At 39.7% G+C, this 19,699-nt stretch overlaps 1 protein-coding gene across 1 annotated transcript in view; it reads left to right on the forward strand.

The window, feature by feature from the left end:
* The window catches only part of LOC138009453 (E3 ubiquitin-protein ligase rnf213-alpha-like), a 107,450-nt gene that overhangs the window by 33,671 nt on the left and 54,080 nt on the right, over positions 1-19,699 (forward strand). Inside the window, exons 16-31 of the mRNA XM_068856474.1 lie at positions 1,040-1,256; positions 1,641-1,952; positions 2,614-3,215; positions 3,784-3,943; positions 4,467-4,696; positions 4,868-5,203; positions 8,481-9,307; positions 9,411-9,565; positions 10,900-10,974; positions 11,208-11,314; positions 12,001-12,151; positions 12,313-12,529; positions 12,628-12,886; positions 13,302-13,475; positions 19,362-19,470; positions 19,554-19,699. The exon at positions 19,554-19,699 is cut by the window's right edge and continues 26 nt beyond it. Of these exons, the coding sequence (XP_068712575.1) occupies positions 1,040-1,256; positions 1,641-1,952; positions 2,614-3,215; positions 3,784-3,943; positions 4,467-4,696; positions 4,868-5,203; positions 8,481-9,307; positions 9,411-9,565; positions 10,900-10,974; positions 11,208-11,314; positions 12,001-12,151; positions 12,313-12,529; positions 12,628-12,886; positions 13,302-13,475; positions 19,362-19,470; positions 19,554-19,699 (4,077 nt within the window). The remainder of the gene's footprint in view (positions 1-1,039; positions 1,257-1,640; positions 1,953-2,613; positions 3,216-3,783; positions 3,944-4,466; positions 4,697-4,867; positions 5,204-8,480; positions 9,308-9,410; positions 9,566-10,899; positions 10,975-11,207; positions 11,315-12,000; positions 12,152-12,312; positions 12,530-12,627; positions 12,887-13,301; positions 13,476-19,361; positions 19,471-19,553) is intronic.

Genomic DNA, 19,699 nt, shown 5'->3' on the forward strand with positions numbered 1-19,699 from the left:
TTGGACTGTGAATCCATTGCGATCCTTTTGGTATCGACATCATTCGTTGGCTCGGGAAGCACATGAAACTATGTATATTTAACAATTATTCACGGAGGTGGAGGTGAATAGTACTTGGCTAATCACCTCCGAGCTAGCCAATCAGCCTTCGCCAAAAGTACTATTCACTTGTGTGGTAAATACTAATTCTGTATAATACATATATATATATATATATATATATATATATATGTGTGTGTGTGTATGACGTAATGAATACATGAGAATCATGCAATTGAATCGCGGATTGAACAAATTTCAGTGCAAATTATCGTCGCTGTTATGAGCGCTACGCTCGGTCTCCTGAGTATTTCAGGCCTTTCTCTTACTACTGCTTAAGTAGCGCTCGTAACTGCGAGGATCATTTACGCTGAAGTTATGTTTTACTGGGCAATCAGAACTTGGGAATCAAAAGTTTTAATTTTTAACTGTAGGAAACGGTGGTGCCATATGCATGTCGGTGCGGAGGAGAAACACGAGTTGAAAAGTGTCAAATTTCGACTTTTCGAGCGTTAGCCCTTCGTCAGAACGAAGGGCTAACTCTGCCGCTCTGACGAAGGGCTGACACTCGAAACGTCAGCTTCGTTATCTTTTTATGGTGGAAATTTGACCCTTTTCGACTTTTTTGGTATCAAATTTAACACCTCGGGTTGTCCTTGAGTGATATGCATTGTCTTTGATGCAGTGGTGAAGGAGGTGTCCTCTATAGCGTTCAATTCCCGAGCTATATTATAAGCTATCATATATTTGATTAATATTATATCAGTTTTGATGTCTGTTGGCAGAAGCTGTGGATAAAGTTCTTGCGGTGTAAATTTTGGAGTGACAAAACTTTGTTTAGGATAGCCCAAAGATCTGCATAAACTACAAATTTGAATGCGCTGTGATTGACAGTACCTTCAATTGTAATCCCTTCTAAGCGCATCCTAAGGTTATGGTTAAAAGTGACTGAAAGTTGCAACTTTATCATAAGTTATCTAACCAAGGCCCTGTGTTTCAGTCACGAGAGAGGGAAGACACTGACCGTGCCTTTAAGACGCTAAGTCAGGGCTCTACACTTAGCAAAAGAACTGAAAAGTGTGGGGAACTTCTCTCCATTTTGCTGGCAAAGTCATGGCCAGAAAACCCTCGGGAAGACATCTTGCCAGGCTTGGACCCTGTGACGGTGGAATTTCTTCTTTCATGGAACCCAATGGCTGGATATTTCAGATTCTTTGGTATTTATTTTGATTGTAAATTCATTAGACTTGTCGTCAGCTGAAAATTTTTTGCAAGAATTTCTCCTAAACTGCCGCTCAGCTGGCAACTTCTTCTACTTCAACTTAAATAATATGATGATTGATTGTTGAACTCAGAATTTTGCCTCGTGTGAAACTTGCACTGTCTGTTCAGTAGTCGTGCAACAGAGTACGTCAGATGTTTTGTATGTAGTTAGCCCACTATCTGTAGGAGAAGAACAAATAACTGAAACGATGGCCTGTTGCCCAATCCAAAAGAAACAACTACAGCTTCATCAAAGAAAGAACTGTTTAGGGAATAGCTTTTTACGAATTGCATTGTTCCTTATCCACTTAATCTTGGATGCTTCTATTTTCACATAGGGGATGAATCTGGAAGAGGGCGTATTTTAACTCCTGATGGTGAAGCAGCACTGTTCCTGGCAAAATCCTTACTCGCAGCTCTCGTGAAAAGTATCTCCGATGCTTCAATAACAGTTGTTATTTTGGAACTTTTGCATAAGTACAAGAATAGATTTCTACAACTTCTGGATGCAGATTCTTCATTACACAACATGCAGGCTGCTAGGGAAACCGAAAGAAGTCTAAATGAACGAATTAGAGAAATCCAGAAATTTCAAGAGTTGAAAACGAAAGTATCGAACTTCATCCGCATGTGTGAAATAATTCCGCCGGGTGAGAATTCAACATACAAACTGACTGACTGACCAACCAACGAAATGTGAAATCATGTTGGCGTACATCTCACAATGTATTTTTTGCTGTTACAAATTGCCGCGATATTTAGCACTTGTTAGCACTTGTTAGCACTTGTTAGTACGGATTATGTTCGTTGATCCAGGAGTTAAGCTCGGTTGGTTTCGTGATATCTTTGATTGGTAACATGTTTCCAGTGAGCCCCTCTGAAGTTCAGTGGGATAGCTTTTGGACTCGGTTTTTCCGATGTTAAAAAAATGTTTATAATGAACATGTACGTTAAAGAATATACGATGGGAACTGAAACTCCCCTGCATCCTAAACTGCATAATTTTTTACTTTAGCCACCGCTCCTTCAGTGAGTTCAGTCATTGATATGGACCTTTTCGGTGTTCTACGAGAGTTATGTTCATTTCTTAATACCTTACACTGATTAAATGACTAAGAAACGTCAATGGAACTTTCCGAAGGGTGTTTTGATGTGTGTAGAGTAGTGAAAGGATCATCGGAATGTCATGAAAACAGCCATGATATAAAAACTCAGCAACCAGAGACTGATGAACTGATGGTCTCAACCTGTCAAAATCTCAAAATCCGTAGAGACAGAAAAAAACGTTTTCTTATTTTTTTTTCTCTGCAGTTAATGTGACAGCCATAAAGAAGAATGTAGAGATAGATGTCTCCCTTTTTGAAATCGGCAATCTGTGTCAGCGCAATGGTGACAACAGCGTTGAGATCAATTTTTTTGACCTGCCACCTGAAATTAGTGAAGTGTTGTATCCACTTTATAAAGTGCAAGAAAGTTCAACTTTTCAGGAACTCTGGGAACAATATGGAAAGAGAGCCCAGACATCAAGGAAAAATGACGAGACACAGCCAAAGGAACTCAGCATTTTTAAGGTGTTGGAATCTGTCTGGAAACATGCTTACGAAGACTGGGAACAAATTGCTGTCAGCACTTTGGATGGTTCAATAAACCTTGGAAATGTTGACAAGTTCTTTGGCGGCTATAAAGACAAAAAGCAAGATCTCGAGACAGAATTGTTTTGCATTTTCAACTTGCATCGTTCTCATTCAATCACTAGTGGTCAATTGAAGACGATGGCTAAGAAGCGCGCCGAACAAATGCAACTCTATCAGCAGATTCATCAATACGCCAATGCAGCGGAAACTATTTGGGACTTCAAACAAGCGATGGGGTTTAGTGGAGACTTCACGGTTGTTGAAGACTTGCGAAATCAAGTAAGAAGGGTGAAATTTCGAACGCGATCAAACGGGGGGTGCGTGTACTGTGCTATTGTCAGTTTTGATAAAAACTTCTTGAATCAGAGCCAATAATGTTTTTTCTGAATAAATTTGATAGCTAAATCTGATCCCTAGCATCATATCCTAAGCTTTGGATGTTTTCCGGTGAATTTGATATGTAACGTTTTGATTTTATTAGTTTAGTTACATGTTATTATTGGCAAATTTTAGAGTGGTAATGTTGATTTATAATTTGAAAACACTATTAAGTCCCTGAAAACTTTACCTGATTAACTATCGTTGCTCATCATGACATCAGTTGTTTTCGAAACCCGAAAGTTATTCATATTCATCTTTTAATCGTCAGAGTGAATACATTGTAGTAGTGGCCTTTTCAGGGATGCATTTATAGGATGAAATGATAACTACTGACGATTTTGCATGTGAGGTATACTGGAGCGACCCTTGAGGCAGACGAGGAGGGTCATTGCTCTTGTAGCTCCTTAAGACTAAAAAAATGAAAAGCTACCACTCTAAGCTGTTATTTTTGGATTCTAATTCATAGCTGTCAGCTGAGTTCAAGGGAAAATGTTTGAAGACGATTGGGCATGAATTAACTGAAGCTGGCCGAGCGCTTGAGCGTTTGAATGTGGATAAAGCTCAATGCTTAAAAAAGGTGGTGGAGAGTAACCGGCTTGTGGAATGGCTTCGCACAACAATAGCTTGTAAGCACAGTTAATCTACTTTACCCGAGTCATTGAGTTGGACCTCGAAGACATCCATGCACAGAGTTCCTTATAACATAAACTTTGTCCAGATTTGTAAGTAGTTTTTTTAGGAGAGGGAAGAGCCTACGGATTACACAGAAAAAAAAAACCCTTTCAGAGAAAAGAAGAGAGGTAACGACCAATTCAACCCACTTGGGAGGGGTGGGAGGCGGTCCTTCTCGATCAGTAACGTTCCATGCCCGCCCCCTGTTATGTCATGAACCCTGGGATATTTCAGGGTACAAAGTTAAATGAGATTGGGATCGATATGTCAAAGCAGCGCAGAGTGATCATGATTATCATCCTAGGTTGTCTCTCTTTTACATGCCTGTTTTACCATTTGATGTAGCCTGCAAATTTTAATCTTTTCAATAATGAGCTAAGGGCAAATTATAACGTGAGAAGAGCGTTGATACGTTAGAATGGTTCAGTTTGTTACCTCGATTTGCCAACATATGTTTGGTTGCTTTTATTTTCCCAGCGACACAAGAACTCAAAGTGTTAGTCGACTTGGCTTTGATATCCGCTGGTGAGAGTGACATTGAAACTGATCGCATATCGAACCTTCATACGAGTTGTTTAGGATTTGCTCCTCTCATATTCGAACTTAAAGAAACCGAGAGACACAAAGTCGATTTTGCGCAGTTGATGAAAGCTTGCGAATCAGTGTGGAAAGCTGTTGAGGTTGATCGAAGATTACCGCAGAAATTGGTAAGAAATAAGTTAATTGCAGGTAATGTAAAATGATAGGTATTTAGTGCTTGTTATAATCAAAAAAGAGCCCGCGAAAAATTGATCAAATTATGTTAAGCTCCGTTAAGGATGTATAGATATTTTGCCTGTAAGAACGTGATTTTAAGGTGTGATGTCTTTTTGCGTTAGTTGGACACTAGCCGACACTTGGAATGGCTTAAAACGGTCAAAGAATCGCATGGATCAGTCGCCATGACTTCGTTAGTCCAAGCCGAAATGATCAACTCCAGCGGGGTATACGTTGTGGGTAGACTGAACCGCGAACAAGACTCAGGATCTGAGAAAGGAGAACGTTTATCTTTGGATCATGTGGTGTGTTTGACTGTCCCCCTCAAAAAAAGTGAAGGAGAGAATGCACAGGATGTACTGTATTCGCTTGATGAAATAAAGGATTTACAGAGTAAATTGATGCTGATTGCTGGGAAGGCAGAGAAAGGGAAGGATGAGGTGGACACTTTTGTGCAGGTAAGGAAAATGTCCCACTTAGAAAATTTATATACAAGAGGAGCGTGGAGGACTGTAATTTTTCCATTTAAAAAATATTCCTCTTGTTCTTTAAGCTTGGTGGCTAGATCAGTTCATCACAGCAAGGAGAAATATGCGTTTAGACCGGCGTTCTGGCTTAATTTTCGAGGGGGTGGGTTTGGGAGACTGTAATGTCTGGGAGAATTGACTGGTTACTTTGAAAATGTTTCAGTAAAAAGCTGTAAAGATGAAAGTATAATTTTAATATTACTTTAAGAGGAGCCTATTTTGTCTATTCCTATAATTCTAAGAAACAGTGTCCAAAGCAGCGCTATCGCATTGATTATTATCCAAAATATTTCCAAATGGTCTGGATAAATGAAGACAAACTAGTATTCTTAAAAAATGGACAACAACCTTGAGTTTCGATCGATCATCGATCATCGATCATCCTCAGTTGCAATTGTTCGTTACAGTGCGAATTTGAACTTACGTTAGTACATCGCCATTATAATTTTAAATTACCGGTATAAACGCTACCATACTAAATGCAAACGATGGAATAATGCGCGCGCAAACAGTATTATAAAAGAAAAAACAAACTTAATTGCTAAATGGCTGGAAATTACAACAACAACAAAAACAACACCAAAAACCACAAAAAACTGACGCTAAAACATAAATGTAGCTAAAAAGATAGAGTTGGCTCCGCATGTTTTAGCTGACTATTTAAACAGGGATTTTCCCAGCGAATATGAGCAGCCTCTTTGAGCAACAACTGGAAAAGATTAAGTGCCGTATCTAAAATGGAAAAGCAGCCCTCAGAACAGTCTTCGACATTCGTCATGGTGTTGCAAATGTTGGAAAATGTGAGAAGTCCTGTCCCTTCTCAGGTGCTCAGGAATGCGCCTACGTAAGGTAACCTAAAAACTTTACTCAACTAATGGCAACCAAGTTCAACCCTCTGTTTCAGTTAAGTATTTTCAAGAGATCATGAGGTGAGAGAACACATCCCCCATACATGGGCCTCTTCCAGTGATAATCTTTTTTAATCTAATTTTAGCGCGTAGTCAAACTGCGAGGCTATTTTAGGAAAGACACCTAATTGGTCAATTTAAAAGACGTAATAACATTGAAGGTTAAATTTAACAGTTAATCAGATATGCAAAAACTTGCGCCTGGATTTTCGGAGGGCAGTTCGTAAGGACAGAGGAAGTAAAATTCTTACCGTCTGGCGCTTTGAAAGAGCTCTAGCTCTCCAAAGAGATGTTTTTCGCTTTAGGTCGTTCAGTACTTTTCGAGAAACGACTTCACAGCGGGTTATGCAATTCTTGTCAGAAGTCATGGCGCCTGTTGTGAATCAGTCATGCAGAGAAATGGCAAGACTAATTTTCGAAGTAAACTTAGGACAAACAAACAGAATATCATTTTTCTGCCCAGCTAGCACTTTGAAAGTGCTTTCCAAAGTGCAAAGAGGCTTCTCTCGATCCAAAAGATGTGATACCGGGATTTTTGGAGCAAAAGTCCTGACAAACGGAAAACAAGTATTTTAGCTGTCCTGCGCTTTGAAAAACCTTTCGAAAGAGATGTTTTTCGATTTGATCAGTTCAGTAATTTTCGAGAAACGACTTTCGTTCGTGTTTATTGGAATGCAATTCTTGTCAGCCGTCACGGCATGGCGCCTCATGTGAACCAGTCATGCAAAGAAATGAGATGACTCATTTTCAAAGTAGACTTAGAATAAACACCTAGCAGATAATTTTCCGGCCCGGTGCTTTGAAATGTTTTCCAAAGAGACCTCTCATGATCCAAACGTTGTTGTAAGTCCGGAGAAGCAGCTTTCCTCATTGTGGAGATGCAAACCTGATAAATATTACACAGCACTTATGAAATTAAATATGCAAACATTTGCACCGGTTTTTCGGAGTGAAAATTCTAACAAATGCGAAACAAAAAATTTAGCTGTCTTGCGCTTTGAAATAGCTTTCGAAATAGATGCTTTTCGCTTTAATCTGTTCAGTAATTTGCGAGAAAGGGCTTTCAAGCAGGTTAGAAAATCGAGTCTTGGCGTTCTGTGTTAATCACTCATACAGGGGAGTGACACGACTTCGGAGAAGCACGTATAATTTTCCTGCTTAGGGCTTTGCATATGATTTCCAATGCCAGTAGTGCGGTAGTCTAAAACACACTGTTTTTTTTTCTTCTCTCAAACTCCCTAGATTTTCAATTTCGAATTTAAAGTACTTTAAACGGACGCGACCCGATAACCGTTGGGCACTGCGCGATCATGGGACCGAGACTAAAAATAACTTTGACGCGTGACGCATAGTTTAAAATACACTGAAAACGATTATCATAGGGCACGAAGATGTGTTCTCTCACCTCATGATCTCTTGGTATTTTAAGTTACATTACGTAGGTTCCTTTTCTACAGAAGGTCAGAGAAGATTACGTAAACTAGTTAAGCGTTTTTGCGTTCATTTAGACATTTTAAAAAGCTTGCTTTTTCCTCATTTAAGATCCGCAACATGTGCAGTGTGAAAGATCCTGTGCCTTTTGATCTCCGTTCGCGTGTCGTTTATAAATCCACTTGTGCAAGATGTGATGCCTGTTACGTCGGGGAAACCTCCCGACAAATTTCGACGCGCATTCGTGAGCATCTGAGAAGGGACAGGACTTCTCACATTTTCCAACATTTGTAACACAATGAGGAATGTCGAAGGCTCTGTTCTGAGGGCTGCTTTTCCATTTTAGATACGGCACCTAATCGTTTCCAGTTGTTGCTCAAAGAGGCTGCTCATATCCGCTGGGAAAATCCCAGTTTAAATAGGCGGCTAGAACATGCGGAGCTAACTCTATCTTTTTAGCCACATTTATGTTTGAGTGTTAGTTTTTTGTGGTTTTTGGTGTTGTTGTTGTTGTAATTTCCAGCCATTTAGCACTTAAGTTTGTTTTTTCTTTTGCAATACTGTTTGTGCGCGCATTATTCGATCGTTTTTATTAGTATTGTTGTAACGTTTACCGGCTAATTTAAAATTTTAACGGCGATGCATTAACATAAGTTCAAATTGTAACATTGACACAGATTCAAATTCGCACTGTAACGAACACTTGCAACTGAAGGTGATCGATAATCGATCGAAACATGTCTTGTAAACTCAAAGTTGTTGTCAATATTTTACGTATGCAAAATATCTGTTTAGAATTTCATTCAACCTTATCCCTTTCCTTTAATGAGCACATATGATATCGCATACTTTTCTACTCAACTCTGCAGAATCTTGAAGGCATCACGCGTCTCGCAAAGGCGTATATCAACCTTTCGGAATCTGGTTTCGTTCATCGAATGGACTGGAGCCAAGAATTTCGTTGCAGTAGAGATCAGGTTGAAGGCGAGTCAATCTCTGAGGAACTGGCACGTGTAAGTACAGCTATGGAAGATTGCTTATCCAAGTGGAAGCAAAAGGTCAGCGATGCCCGGAAAGAATACCGAGAGTTGAATTTCTTCAACACTCAGCAGCTCATGTTACTTCGGAAAGAAATTGCAAGAGCTTGTCACAGAAGTCCATTTGAGGTTGGGAACCCTCAAGTTTTTACGTTATTAGAAAGCGTCCGTCCTGGCTTGTACACGGAACATTTGATGGAAGCTGTTCAGCGCGCCTTTGAAGGCACAAATTTGTTGGAGCAAGCGAAAGATTCAACTGGCATTATTTCGTCTTTCTCGCCGTCGCCACGACATGTTGAGTCTGTTTCTCAAGAGTCATTGTATCGAAACAACAATTGCATGCCTTTAACATTGGGATTAAGGGCTGACCTACAGTCTGCACCAGTGGAGAAACCAACACCGAAAGGCCTTTCAAAAATCCAGTGTTTTCTTAATACTGCTGAAAATGAGGGTTACTCGGAACAGGTTGCTTTGTGTGCTCTTGCGAGTTTGGGGGTCGAGGCGGAGGAAGATGACTTGTTGCTATGGTGTCTAGATGAATCTGATGACGCTGACCTTGAGTCCCTTTATGCTGAGGCCATAAACAATCCAGCCATTGCACGAGAAATGCTCTCAGAAGAAATCGCGCTTGACCAAGGAAATAAACTTGAAAGAAGCAGGTATGTCTCATTGAATTGAAGACAGATGTTATTTATCCTTATAACGATAGCACTAAACTATTTTGTTTGTCTGGTTTTTTTTTTCGCTCCATTCTTTTTGTAGTGAAAGTGTTGACGAGTTAAAAAGCGGGTCATATGACCTTCCCCAAAGTTCAACTGGACAGAAGGAAAGCGGATATGAAGACGAAGAACAAAGGATCAGCGAGTATCTTACTCTTTTGCAGCTGGGACTCATTTTAAGAGAGCTGGCTTTTAAAGGTATGATACGTGGAACAAGGAACAACCGTGCTGGAAGTCTGGGGTTGAAGTCCCGAACACTCGTCGTCTTAAAAATAATTAAGTTACTTGAAGAAAGTGCTGCCTTTGCAAGCGATGAGGCTCTTTTCGGATATAAAATGTTATAAATTACGGCGTTCATTAGAACCCTCATACTGTTCGCTCAAAATATGGGATGATATTCATGGCGGTCCGATGAAAACTTTTATTTGATTAATTTGACTTTCTTAAGTTTGATTTGTCATCTCCTCAATAAGGAGAGCACTTGATCATGGCTCCATTACCCATGAGAATTAAACAAAGAAATTATCATTATTACGGTTTCCAGTTGATCGTCGAAAAACTAAAACCAAAACAATTACAGAGCCAACCACAAGCGCAAACTTACTACCACCATCTTCAGCCAACCATCATGCAAGGGGGAGCAAAAGTAAAACTGACCAATCACGTAGTTACTTTGAAATTGAGATGGCGTGATACGAACTAAAACCAATACCGCCAACAGGTTAACACCTGGGGCTCCAGCATCTAAACAACATTTCTCCACAAAGTTAGCGCATTCAAAACTACTTGAAAAAAGATACCTTCCACCCACAGCGGAACCCGGAATTCTAAATCACGGTATTACTAAAGAAGACATTCAGGATGTTTACTTGCTACCATTTCGTATCTTAAAAGAAGCAAAACTCATAATGTTTCAACTGAAAATCATTCACGGCATTTTACCCACACAATATAGCTTGTCTCGCGCTGGCTTGACGGACTCGGATAAATGTCCTTTATGTAACTTAGAAAGACAATCATTGCCTGACCTGCTTTTCACATGCGGTGAGTCAATGAATTTTTGGGACCTTTTTACTCGCTGGTGGCAGATAACTTTTCACCAAATATAGTTTTATTAGAAAAAGTATTCTTATACGGTTGGCATCAAAACTGTAGCTCAATTAACTTTATAGCCCTCAACTATTCTCTAATGATTGCAAAATATCATATTTTCGCTTCAAACATGCGCGTTGGCTCCTTGGACTTTGATAGCTTTCTTCTGCGCCTGAAAGACAAACTTGATATTATTCGCACTTTGGCCGTTAAAAACAAAGTACTTGATCAATTTAAAGAAACGTGGGCTGCTCTGCTTTAGTTGGCTTGTATCTGTACTGTGTGTGTGTGTGTGGAAAACCGCTCTATCCTGCCTGCAAAAGGAATCTAATAACTAAACAATCAAGTTCGTTAAATCAATTGCAATTCGTGAACACCTCAGCTGTAAATAGAAATACTGATACATGCTATTTTTCTTCCCCTGCTTTTTGAACCTTTAGGTAAAGAGTCAAGGCCTCGTTTATTTCCAGCTTTCCTGAGACGTGGGAGACCTAACCTTATGCTTGTTCCAAAAGGTAGGAGGTCACGCCAAAGCTGAGAACATTTGTCATTAAGTCTAAAAATGGGTTTGGAAATTGTTGCAGCCAATTTGAGTGTTAGTTGATGACAATCAGTGTGATCAGGTTAAAGCACACTCTTAAAGCCATATGTCTTATCAGAATAAGGAACGGTTTTAGGATTTTTAAGTTTTGCGAAGGAATTTTGTTTGAGAAAAACCCAAACAAATTTGAAACGTGCTCTGTCTTAGGGGACGTTCTTGCCACGGTACTTGCTTTGTACATGCATGACGAGGATCAGCCGCTACCAAGCCAAGAGGAGGTGCTCATTTGTACTCCAGGAACAACAACTGAGGAGGTAACTTGAATTGTGACACTGACGGTATGACACAACACTAGCTTGTGCTGGTTTGCACTTTTAAACCGTTCTACAAAACCCTTATTTTACAACCTCACATTGCTCAAAGCAACACTTCTTCATAATCATAAAAATTAAAAACTGGTCCTTTGACGTTAGTTTGCCTTTTAAAGGTCTAGGCGGACGAGGAAAAAACCTCGATAATTCAGCTATGATTACCTTGATTGAGGCCAGTTTTGTTTGTTACCGGTATTGGCACATTGATTTCAGGATAAAAAACAAGTATCACAATGCCAAGGAAGTATTATAAGAGCTAGGAAGCAGTTGAATGGACTCTCTTAAAATCAAGAAGTCCTGATGTCAGTATTCTAAGTAGTGGAATAACTGAACGTAAATTCAGCTCCGGAAACTGGTTGGTACATGGTAGCGCATCATAAAAGACAGACGGGAATGGACAACCATCATATGCATTAGTATTTGTTAATAGTTGTTACAACGACATCTTCATATACTAAAGAACTGCCATGGTACAGTTTGTGTAAATGTGTAACTTATAGTTAATTCCTAATGGCAACAAGAAAAGCAATGATGTCGGAGTTTAGAGAATTATGAGACTTAATAACTTTCTGAAACTTGATGTGTCGCAAAACGGTTTCTTCCTTTTCTACCGTTTTTTTTTCCTTTAGATTGAGCTCTTGTGGAGACGAGCCATCGGAGACTTAGAAGGTCGATTCTACTGTCTCGTTAATGCTGACGAATTAGATTTCTCTGTCAGCAAAGAGGCCGTGGACCGGCTGGATGAACTTACCAAGGGACTTGCTGGCAAGAGTGGAGAGAGTAAGTAGAAGCATCCAAAAATTCATAATTGTGTAGATTCGACGTCCCTTTTTGGTTCAGCACCTCTTTGCTCGCGTGAAGGTACGCCCCCAACGCTATAGAAAATTGTAGGGCTGGTACTTTTAATCGATGCCGAATCTCTTATTTTCCTCTCCTTCTAGACTATGGATTGGTTGTACTTTGTAGCAGTGAAAGTGAAGATCGTGCAAATATTGTGGCAGCCTTAGATCAGCATCGTGTCGCTGCCCCGGCTTGTCCTTCACGAAAAGCAGTCCAAAGCTATCTCAAGAAACAGTTTCGGATCTCTCCTTATCAGTACGGATACATCAACAAAAGCAAAATTACTTGGAACCCTGCTGGATCCTTAGATCCAGAGAAGTAGGTTTCTACATTTATTTGAGCAAAAGATCACGAGGGTATTTTTGTCCTCGCTTTGCTACATTTTATTTTTCCTTGTGCTGTCATTCTATCCATAGGCTCTGTGTCCGAGTCGTGTCATCTAGTCGTGGTGGCCTTGGGAAAACTCTTTTCGTTCGCCGTCTGACAGATCAATTACCAAACCTTGTAAACAACGACATGGTTTTGTCTCACAGCCCCAATACCTCGTTGCACGTCACAGTTCCCCTCCATGGCAACTCAACGGACTCTTCTATGCTGGTTAATTCACTTCTGCCTCACGGGTTTAAAGAAAACGTCCCACTTTCTCGTGTCTTCCATTTGGACGTAGCTCCATCGGTATGAGAAGTTTGATATAATTTTAATTTTAGCAATTAATGAAATTCTCAACCATGGAGTGCCAAAAACACTGTATTTGCGGTATTGGCGTCTTATTTAGATCTTCCCCGAAAGGTCTGGCTGAAAACCGGAGCTTTCAAAATACATGACAACGCTCCTTGATAAAAGTCTGCACGAGATGCTCGTACCATTGACAGGCGTTTTATGGTGATTTTACAGCGTCAAATTATAGTAGTTTTACTCCGAAAACAAGTGAAGTGACGTAACTCTCTCATAGTAGTCTCTGATACGTTTCTTTGAAGTGGAAAGATTCTTCTCTCTAGGATCAACCCGAAGTTAAAAAAGTCTGCGAACGGGAAATTTCTTTCTCAAATATCGACAAGTCTGATAACTTTGTCGTTTTGTTTTCATTAAGGTGAGACGGGGATTGGATACTCTGCTTTTTAATTTACTTGTGCTCGGTTCCCTGTGCGACAAAATGGGCAGACTGTGGCGGAGACGAACGTCAGATTTGTACATCATCGAAATCACAACAAATGCGCCCCTACCAACTGGTTTCAGTAGACAAGAACAAGCAAAAAATCAAGAGGTTAGACAATTTCGAGTAAAAGGAATCATTTGATTGTAGTCTATTTTCACTTTGTGTCTATCATTACTGGGTTGCCAAACCCAGTCAGAATCTGCGTTTCATTTCTCTGCTTTTTTTATTTTCATTATTTTTTTCGTGTCATGAAAAGTCTTTCTTGTCCCTCCCCTGCTAAGTAGTGTCTTTGTGTGTAGAGTCTTCTGTGCGTATTTTGTTAGGTTTAAGGGGGTTGGGTTAATGCGTAGATTTCTCTGGTGCACACAGGAGAACATTTAATTAACCTGCACTGGCGTCGAAAGTCATTGCAACGCGACTGGCGTTTTAGTGGATCTTTAAACATAACATACCGTCATGGAGCTCAACAATGGAATGTCAATGGATATGAACAAGCCAGGCGGTGAAAAATAAATCTCTGGAATCTTTTAAGCGATGAGTAATGGTCTTCGACAACAATTTCATTTTTCGACGTTGGATATCAAGTGAGCTTTGTTTCTAATATTTTACTAACTTGGTATTATATACAACAGGGAAATCAAATGGCAATTTTTTTTTTTTTTTTGATTTACAAACATTTAAGGAATCGAACGAATGCATCAGTCTTGACTGAAGTCGCATCTAAGTTGTCTGGCAATTTACATTTATTTTGTACTGAACTCTGCAAAGGTAAAAAAAAAATGGAAATGTAACAGTGAAAAATTATTACAATAAAAGCTTGTTGTCTCGTTTGTGCTTCAAAAGGTCAAGGTTCTCTCGAAAACGCACGCACGCAATTGAAATAGGAAGGGTTTTTTGCCTCTAATAGCAAATATGTTGTTTGTTTCAATAAAGTTTTCGCCGGAAAAGGTTTTTTGTTAAAAAACCCGGTATCTTGCCACCATTTGACACAGATGCTTCACTATTTCGTGAGTAAACACGCCGCGGTAACTTGATCACGGCGCCCGCTGAATTCGATGTCACTTTCGATTTTGCGATTTACCTGTGCAGCCAAAAGTACAATAACAAAATTGAACGTAGCAAAAATGTCCCAAAATGTTTTTCGCTAATGGCAACTTTTTGTATTCGCCGTTCAAAATTAATGTTGTTTTCATGTCATAATTTTTGTTGTTGATGGCAAAATATTTTAAGCACGATCGACCGTCCTTAAAACTTCCTTCTGCTCTTCCTAAAACTGTGTATCAGTATTTATTTACTTTTGCATCAATATTTGTTTTGCATAAAGCAAGCTAACACAATCTGTATCTTGCTTAGTTCGCATTTTTGAGCGTTAAAATAGTACCTTCGGTCCTATGCTTCTGTAAACAAAGTGGTATATGTTTTAGGTCACCCATCAGAATGCTAACCCCGCCGGACGGGGCTTTACTTCAGTGAACTTTTGTGTTACAAAGCTGTCAGATGCTCAGACTGCACGCTTAAACTCGTGGTGAAGAGAAGTTGAATATGATCAACATGTCAGCCTATAAGCCAATGTTTCTCGATTCGCTTTAATTTTCTTCAATCTTTCTGGGTTTGAGTACTTTGCTAGTAGCCACATGTCTTCTCAGGGGGCTATAGTGTCTGTTCGCTTGACGTCACAAAAATTCCGAAAACGAGGCTCCGCCATCTTGGAGGAGTAATGATCTATTTGTAATGGCGGCAACTGAAGCGTGTCCTTCTGAGAGCGAGACAAATTCCAAGTTTATTCTGGCTGCCTATGGCGAGTCATTACAGGGCAACATAAGGAGAAGATATGTGGAGAAAATTCATCCATTGGTATCGACCCTTTCCTTATTCCGCAAGAAAACTGTACCCCGGAATGTCTTCCTCCAGTCGAGTCGTGCGATCTTCTGTCATATCTAGTGCTCGATACGAGTTTTTATACAAAGAAGCAGTTTAAAAATTTCAGAAGTCTCCTTGCGTACAACCACATGGTGTCCGGCTTTATTACAAGTGTTCTTGGACAAACATTGCGAGATGAATACGTGGTTCTTGCAAAAGTGAGACATTCCCAACGAATGAATGATCGGCACGTGCCATTGTGGATAATATCAACCAAAGAAAAAACTGTTCTTTCAGCTCACTGTGCTGGGTGTATGGATTTGAAGGATTTCAAAGGCCAACACTTGGTCCAATAAGAGCCTTTGACATTATCAGTGGTGAATTCATACAGATTTTGAACACTGGAAGTAACCACTGGGTATGCTTAAGTTCCATTGGTTGCTCCAGTGGCCATGTTAATTTATATGACAGTTTTTTTCATGATGTTGTCTGTGACGACATTGAGGAACAGGCAAGAAGTCTACTCCGACAGGAATTCAGGGGAATTAATGTTGTCTCTATTCAACAGCAACTAAATGGATCTGACTGTGGGGTATTTGCTAGAGCATTTTCTACGAGCCTCGTTTTTATGCAAGACCCCTTGACTATTCAATTTGATATCCCGAAGATGCTTCCTCACCTTTCAAGATGTTTGAGGTCCAGTCGAATGGAACTTTTTCCAACCGTTGATCTTTAATAATGGACATTTTCCCAAGTGTTAACCTTTTAAGCCCTAACAGCGAGTAGGAAATAAGTTCTCCTGACTTTACATTATCACTGCCTAATGAAACATACAGGACAGGAGAATGAATAAAAGGACCATCTAAGATAAAATGTGTCAATGTTTAACTGAACAGTACCATAAGAAATGCACTGTTTTGCAAAACTTGATATGGGGCTTAAAAGGTTACATTCTTCATTGCACACAGTTATATAAAATTATTTATCATATGACCTGTACGGCCCCGCGCGCGCTTTCATTGCAAAACTATTTTCCCGTCCGGCCCTCCCACTTAGTCAATAAGTACATAGTAAATACCCTTGTTGTTATGATACGCTGTAAGTGACCATTGCCACATCTTGTACTTGTTTATTGGGAAAAATCCCACAGATGAGGGACAGTGATTTCCAGGTAGTACCCGCAAAGATTAAATCCCAGTAGAGAACTAATTTTAAGGTAGAATGAAAGGACGCAGTTATCTTGAGAGGCATTTTTTCATTCTGTACTAAAGGGATGTGTGGAATAAGGCCCCAATTACAAATGACTCCTGATATTAATACATGTATGAAATTCTCCCTTTGATTATTGAGCATAAACAAGACAAATTGGAAGGAGAATCTAGCAGTTCATCGGGAGGCACTTGAGGTTTCATTCCAAAGAGCTAGAAATATTGCTGTAATTATTTTACTGCCTCTCCAACCCAGTGTTAGATATTAAAGGAGGATCACACCATCCATTCAACAATATTTTTATATTTGATCAATTTTATTACCCTTGTCCATGGATAAAAATATCATTTATTACTAAGGCTCACCATATTTTCTACAGGATCAGAAAATTTGATCAAAACAGTGTCAAGTATCTGTGTGGGAGGCTAATATGAACCTTGCAATATATATATTTGTATGAAAGAAAGCTACATTATTAAAATTATACAATAAAGAACTATTTACAAAGGAAAGCTAACATATAAAAAAACCAAATACATGGTCAAAACGTCTCTATAGCAGACACCAACTTGTTGGTCAAAAATATCAAGACAAAACAACTTTAGCTAGCAAAAACATAGTTTTGGTTTTCAAAGCTGACACTCTTCGCTACTAGTGGGCTATAATATATAGCCTAGTAGTCGCTCAACCAATCAGAATGCAGCATAGATAATCGACCACTAGCTTGATTTTACTAAATTGAAATACACTGTCAAATTCTTTCAACTAAGCACTAGAACCCAAATAAGTGCTGCACTGGGTACTACATTGTCAATCCCACAAGCACTGCCTTTAGAAACCAAAACAAATTTTCTGTTTTACTGAGCTTTAGTTCAATTGCTATTAATTAATATTACTTAATTAATTCCTGGGCCAACTGCATAAGTTTTTTGTGAACCAAATATTTTACCATACTGATCAAAACTTATTTAAATAAAAAAATATGGTTGTGAACCTGCTGAAGCTTGTGACAAGGGTGAATCATTACCATGTAAGAAATGTTTACATTTTCTTAATAATCCTTATTTTTTTCAACCATTAAGTCGTGAGTTTACAGTCAAGGTTAGTCACCTGGGCCGGGCTGTTCGAAGCTGGGTTAAGATAACCCAGGGTTAGTGCGAAATTTGAGCGCAGACATTAAAGCTTAAAAAGTAAATTCAGTTTAATTCATTTTGTCAACAAGTTGATGATTGGATGATCTTGAAAATAACAGAGAAAATTACCCGAGAAAATTGTTTTGAACAAAAGAAAAAGAAACCGGCGTTAGAATTTAACCCCGGGTTAGTGCTAATTAAAGGAGATAAACGAACATCCATGACAGTTAACCAGGTGACAATAATGCGAGAAACAACAGTTCTAGAAACATCAAAACGATAAGCAAGATCTTGGTGTGGGACGACCAGCCGTAGTTTTATCAACACCAGAACAAACTCCTGAAATTTACTCAATGACAGGGAGCGTCTGTTGACATGTGGAGATACAAAGGAGAATGTTTTCATTAAAACTTCCCTCGAGGGTAACCCAGTTTAAAAGCGAACTTTACCGTCATCTCCCTCAAAAAATTCCTGTTCAAATACGGTGGATTTTTCTGGCATCCAAGGTTTAGGTTCGAAACATGTAATCACACTGCTCGGTTTGCGTTGACCGTGATTGCGCGAGTTCGCTTGGCTCAGTTTGCGTGGCCATGTTGTTCCCGTCTTCCTTCTCCTCTGGAACCTCTACCAAATCTTCTTCATCTTGAACCGCGAAAGAAATATCCCTGATTCTATCGCCATGGGCTTCTGATTCATCTTTCCTGGGCATTTTTTCTTTAACAGCCTGATCCTGTTCTTCACGCTCCCTCTCGCGTTTACGTCTTTCTCTTATTGTCTGGGCTCTTTCTTGTTGTTTCTCTTGTTGGTCTGAACTCTTTAACTTGCTGTAGCCCAAATGCAAGCTAGGCACCCAGTCTAGATTGAATTTATCCCAGAGGGAAGCTGCTTTTCCAGAGTGAAAATGAATTCCACAAACACGGTCGTTCTCAAGCTAGCTTTCGGTCAAGTCATCATGACTTTTGGCCGCTAACCATCTAGTTCGCCGTTCATTCGACAAAATTTCCGTCTGCTCGCCTTGACTAGTAATAACTTTAGGCACCTTAACAAAAACTAAGGTCTGGACGTCTCTTTTTATCGTTGGAACATCAAACGTTTACACATTATGAAAGCATCGCTACAAGACGCGAGGAGTCGCGTGACAGATTTCACTCCTCCAATATGGCGGAACTAACTTTCACCTACGTCATAGTCATGTGTCCGCACAGACACTTTTTGCCTAAGACTTCTACCATGGCACTTACCAAAACAATATCGTGTACTATTAGAGCTATATATTACGCAAAGACAACTTGAATCTCCTGGAAGACAAAACGCCGCTCAGTTGACAATATGAAATATAGCACTGTGTTACTGCACTACCACAAGTACGCAATGCGTGCCTATTTTTTCTAAAGATTACAGGAATTTTTTTCTTTGTGACAAATGATAAATAGGCTGGTAGCCAGGTTTTTAACCTCAGAAAAGATCTGTTTTGGCGTATGAACGTGTGAACCAAAGGGCCTCTGCTGGCACGATTTCTTGCTGACGCCTTAAGTTCACTTAATGACATCCGACTTGAAAAATTTTCCGGGAACGGTGCAGTTCAATACCACCCAACTCAGTGCCTTCTGTTTTTGAGTAGCACATACCACAGGCAACCCAATGTACACTCATGGAGCGTCTTGTTACTAATGCTGCTTGCGTTATTTACTAATGCTCTTTGCGTGAGAAGTAACCCTTGCTTCAACTTCACGTCGGTTCTGCACAAATTTTGTTTTGAAAGTCTTCGGTTTTGTTGTTAATGTTGTTTCAGAGACAAAGTGGTAGATCCAAGATATCAAAGAAACCATTCTACGATCTTCTTCCCACCATTTCCTGTGCCTCTCCCAGAAAAGTCTCGCGTTGCTTGCTTGCCAAACCAGGTATTCTCTCTTGTCTAGCACATTCCCATTGAATCGTGTTTTAAGCCGTCCTGATTTGTTTGTAACTTTTGTGTTTTATGTAGATCCAAATGATTTCAACCCTGGGCTGGATATAAAAGAATTTCAGAGTCCACATCTTCAGAGGGTCTATCAGTATCTTAAGCTGTCACAGCAAGGAGCGAACTTGGATAACTTCACGTTTGTGCCAGCCAAGATCGATAAGGACCAA

The sequence above is a fragment of the Montipora foliosa genome, chromosome 7 (assembly GCF_036669935.1).
Source record: "Montipora foliosa isolate CH-2021 chromosome 7, ASM3666993v2, whole genome shotgun sequence".
In the NCBI taxonomy this organism is placed as follows: Eukaryota; Metazoa; Cnidaria; class Anthozoa; order Scleractinia; family Acroporidae; genus Montipora; species Montipora foliosa.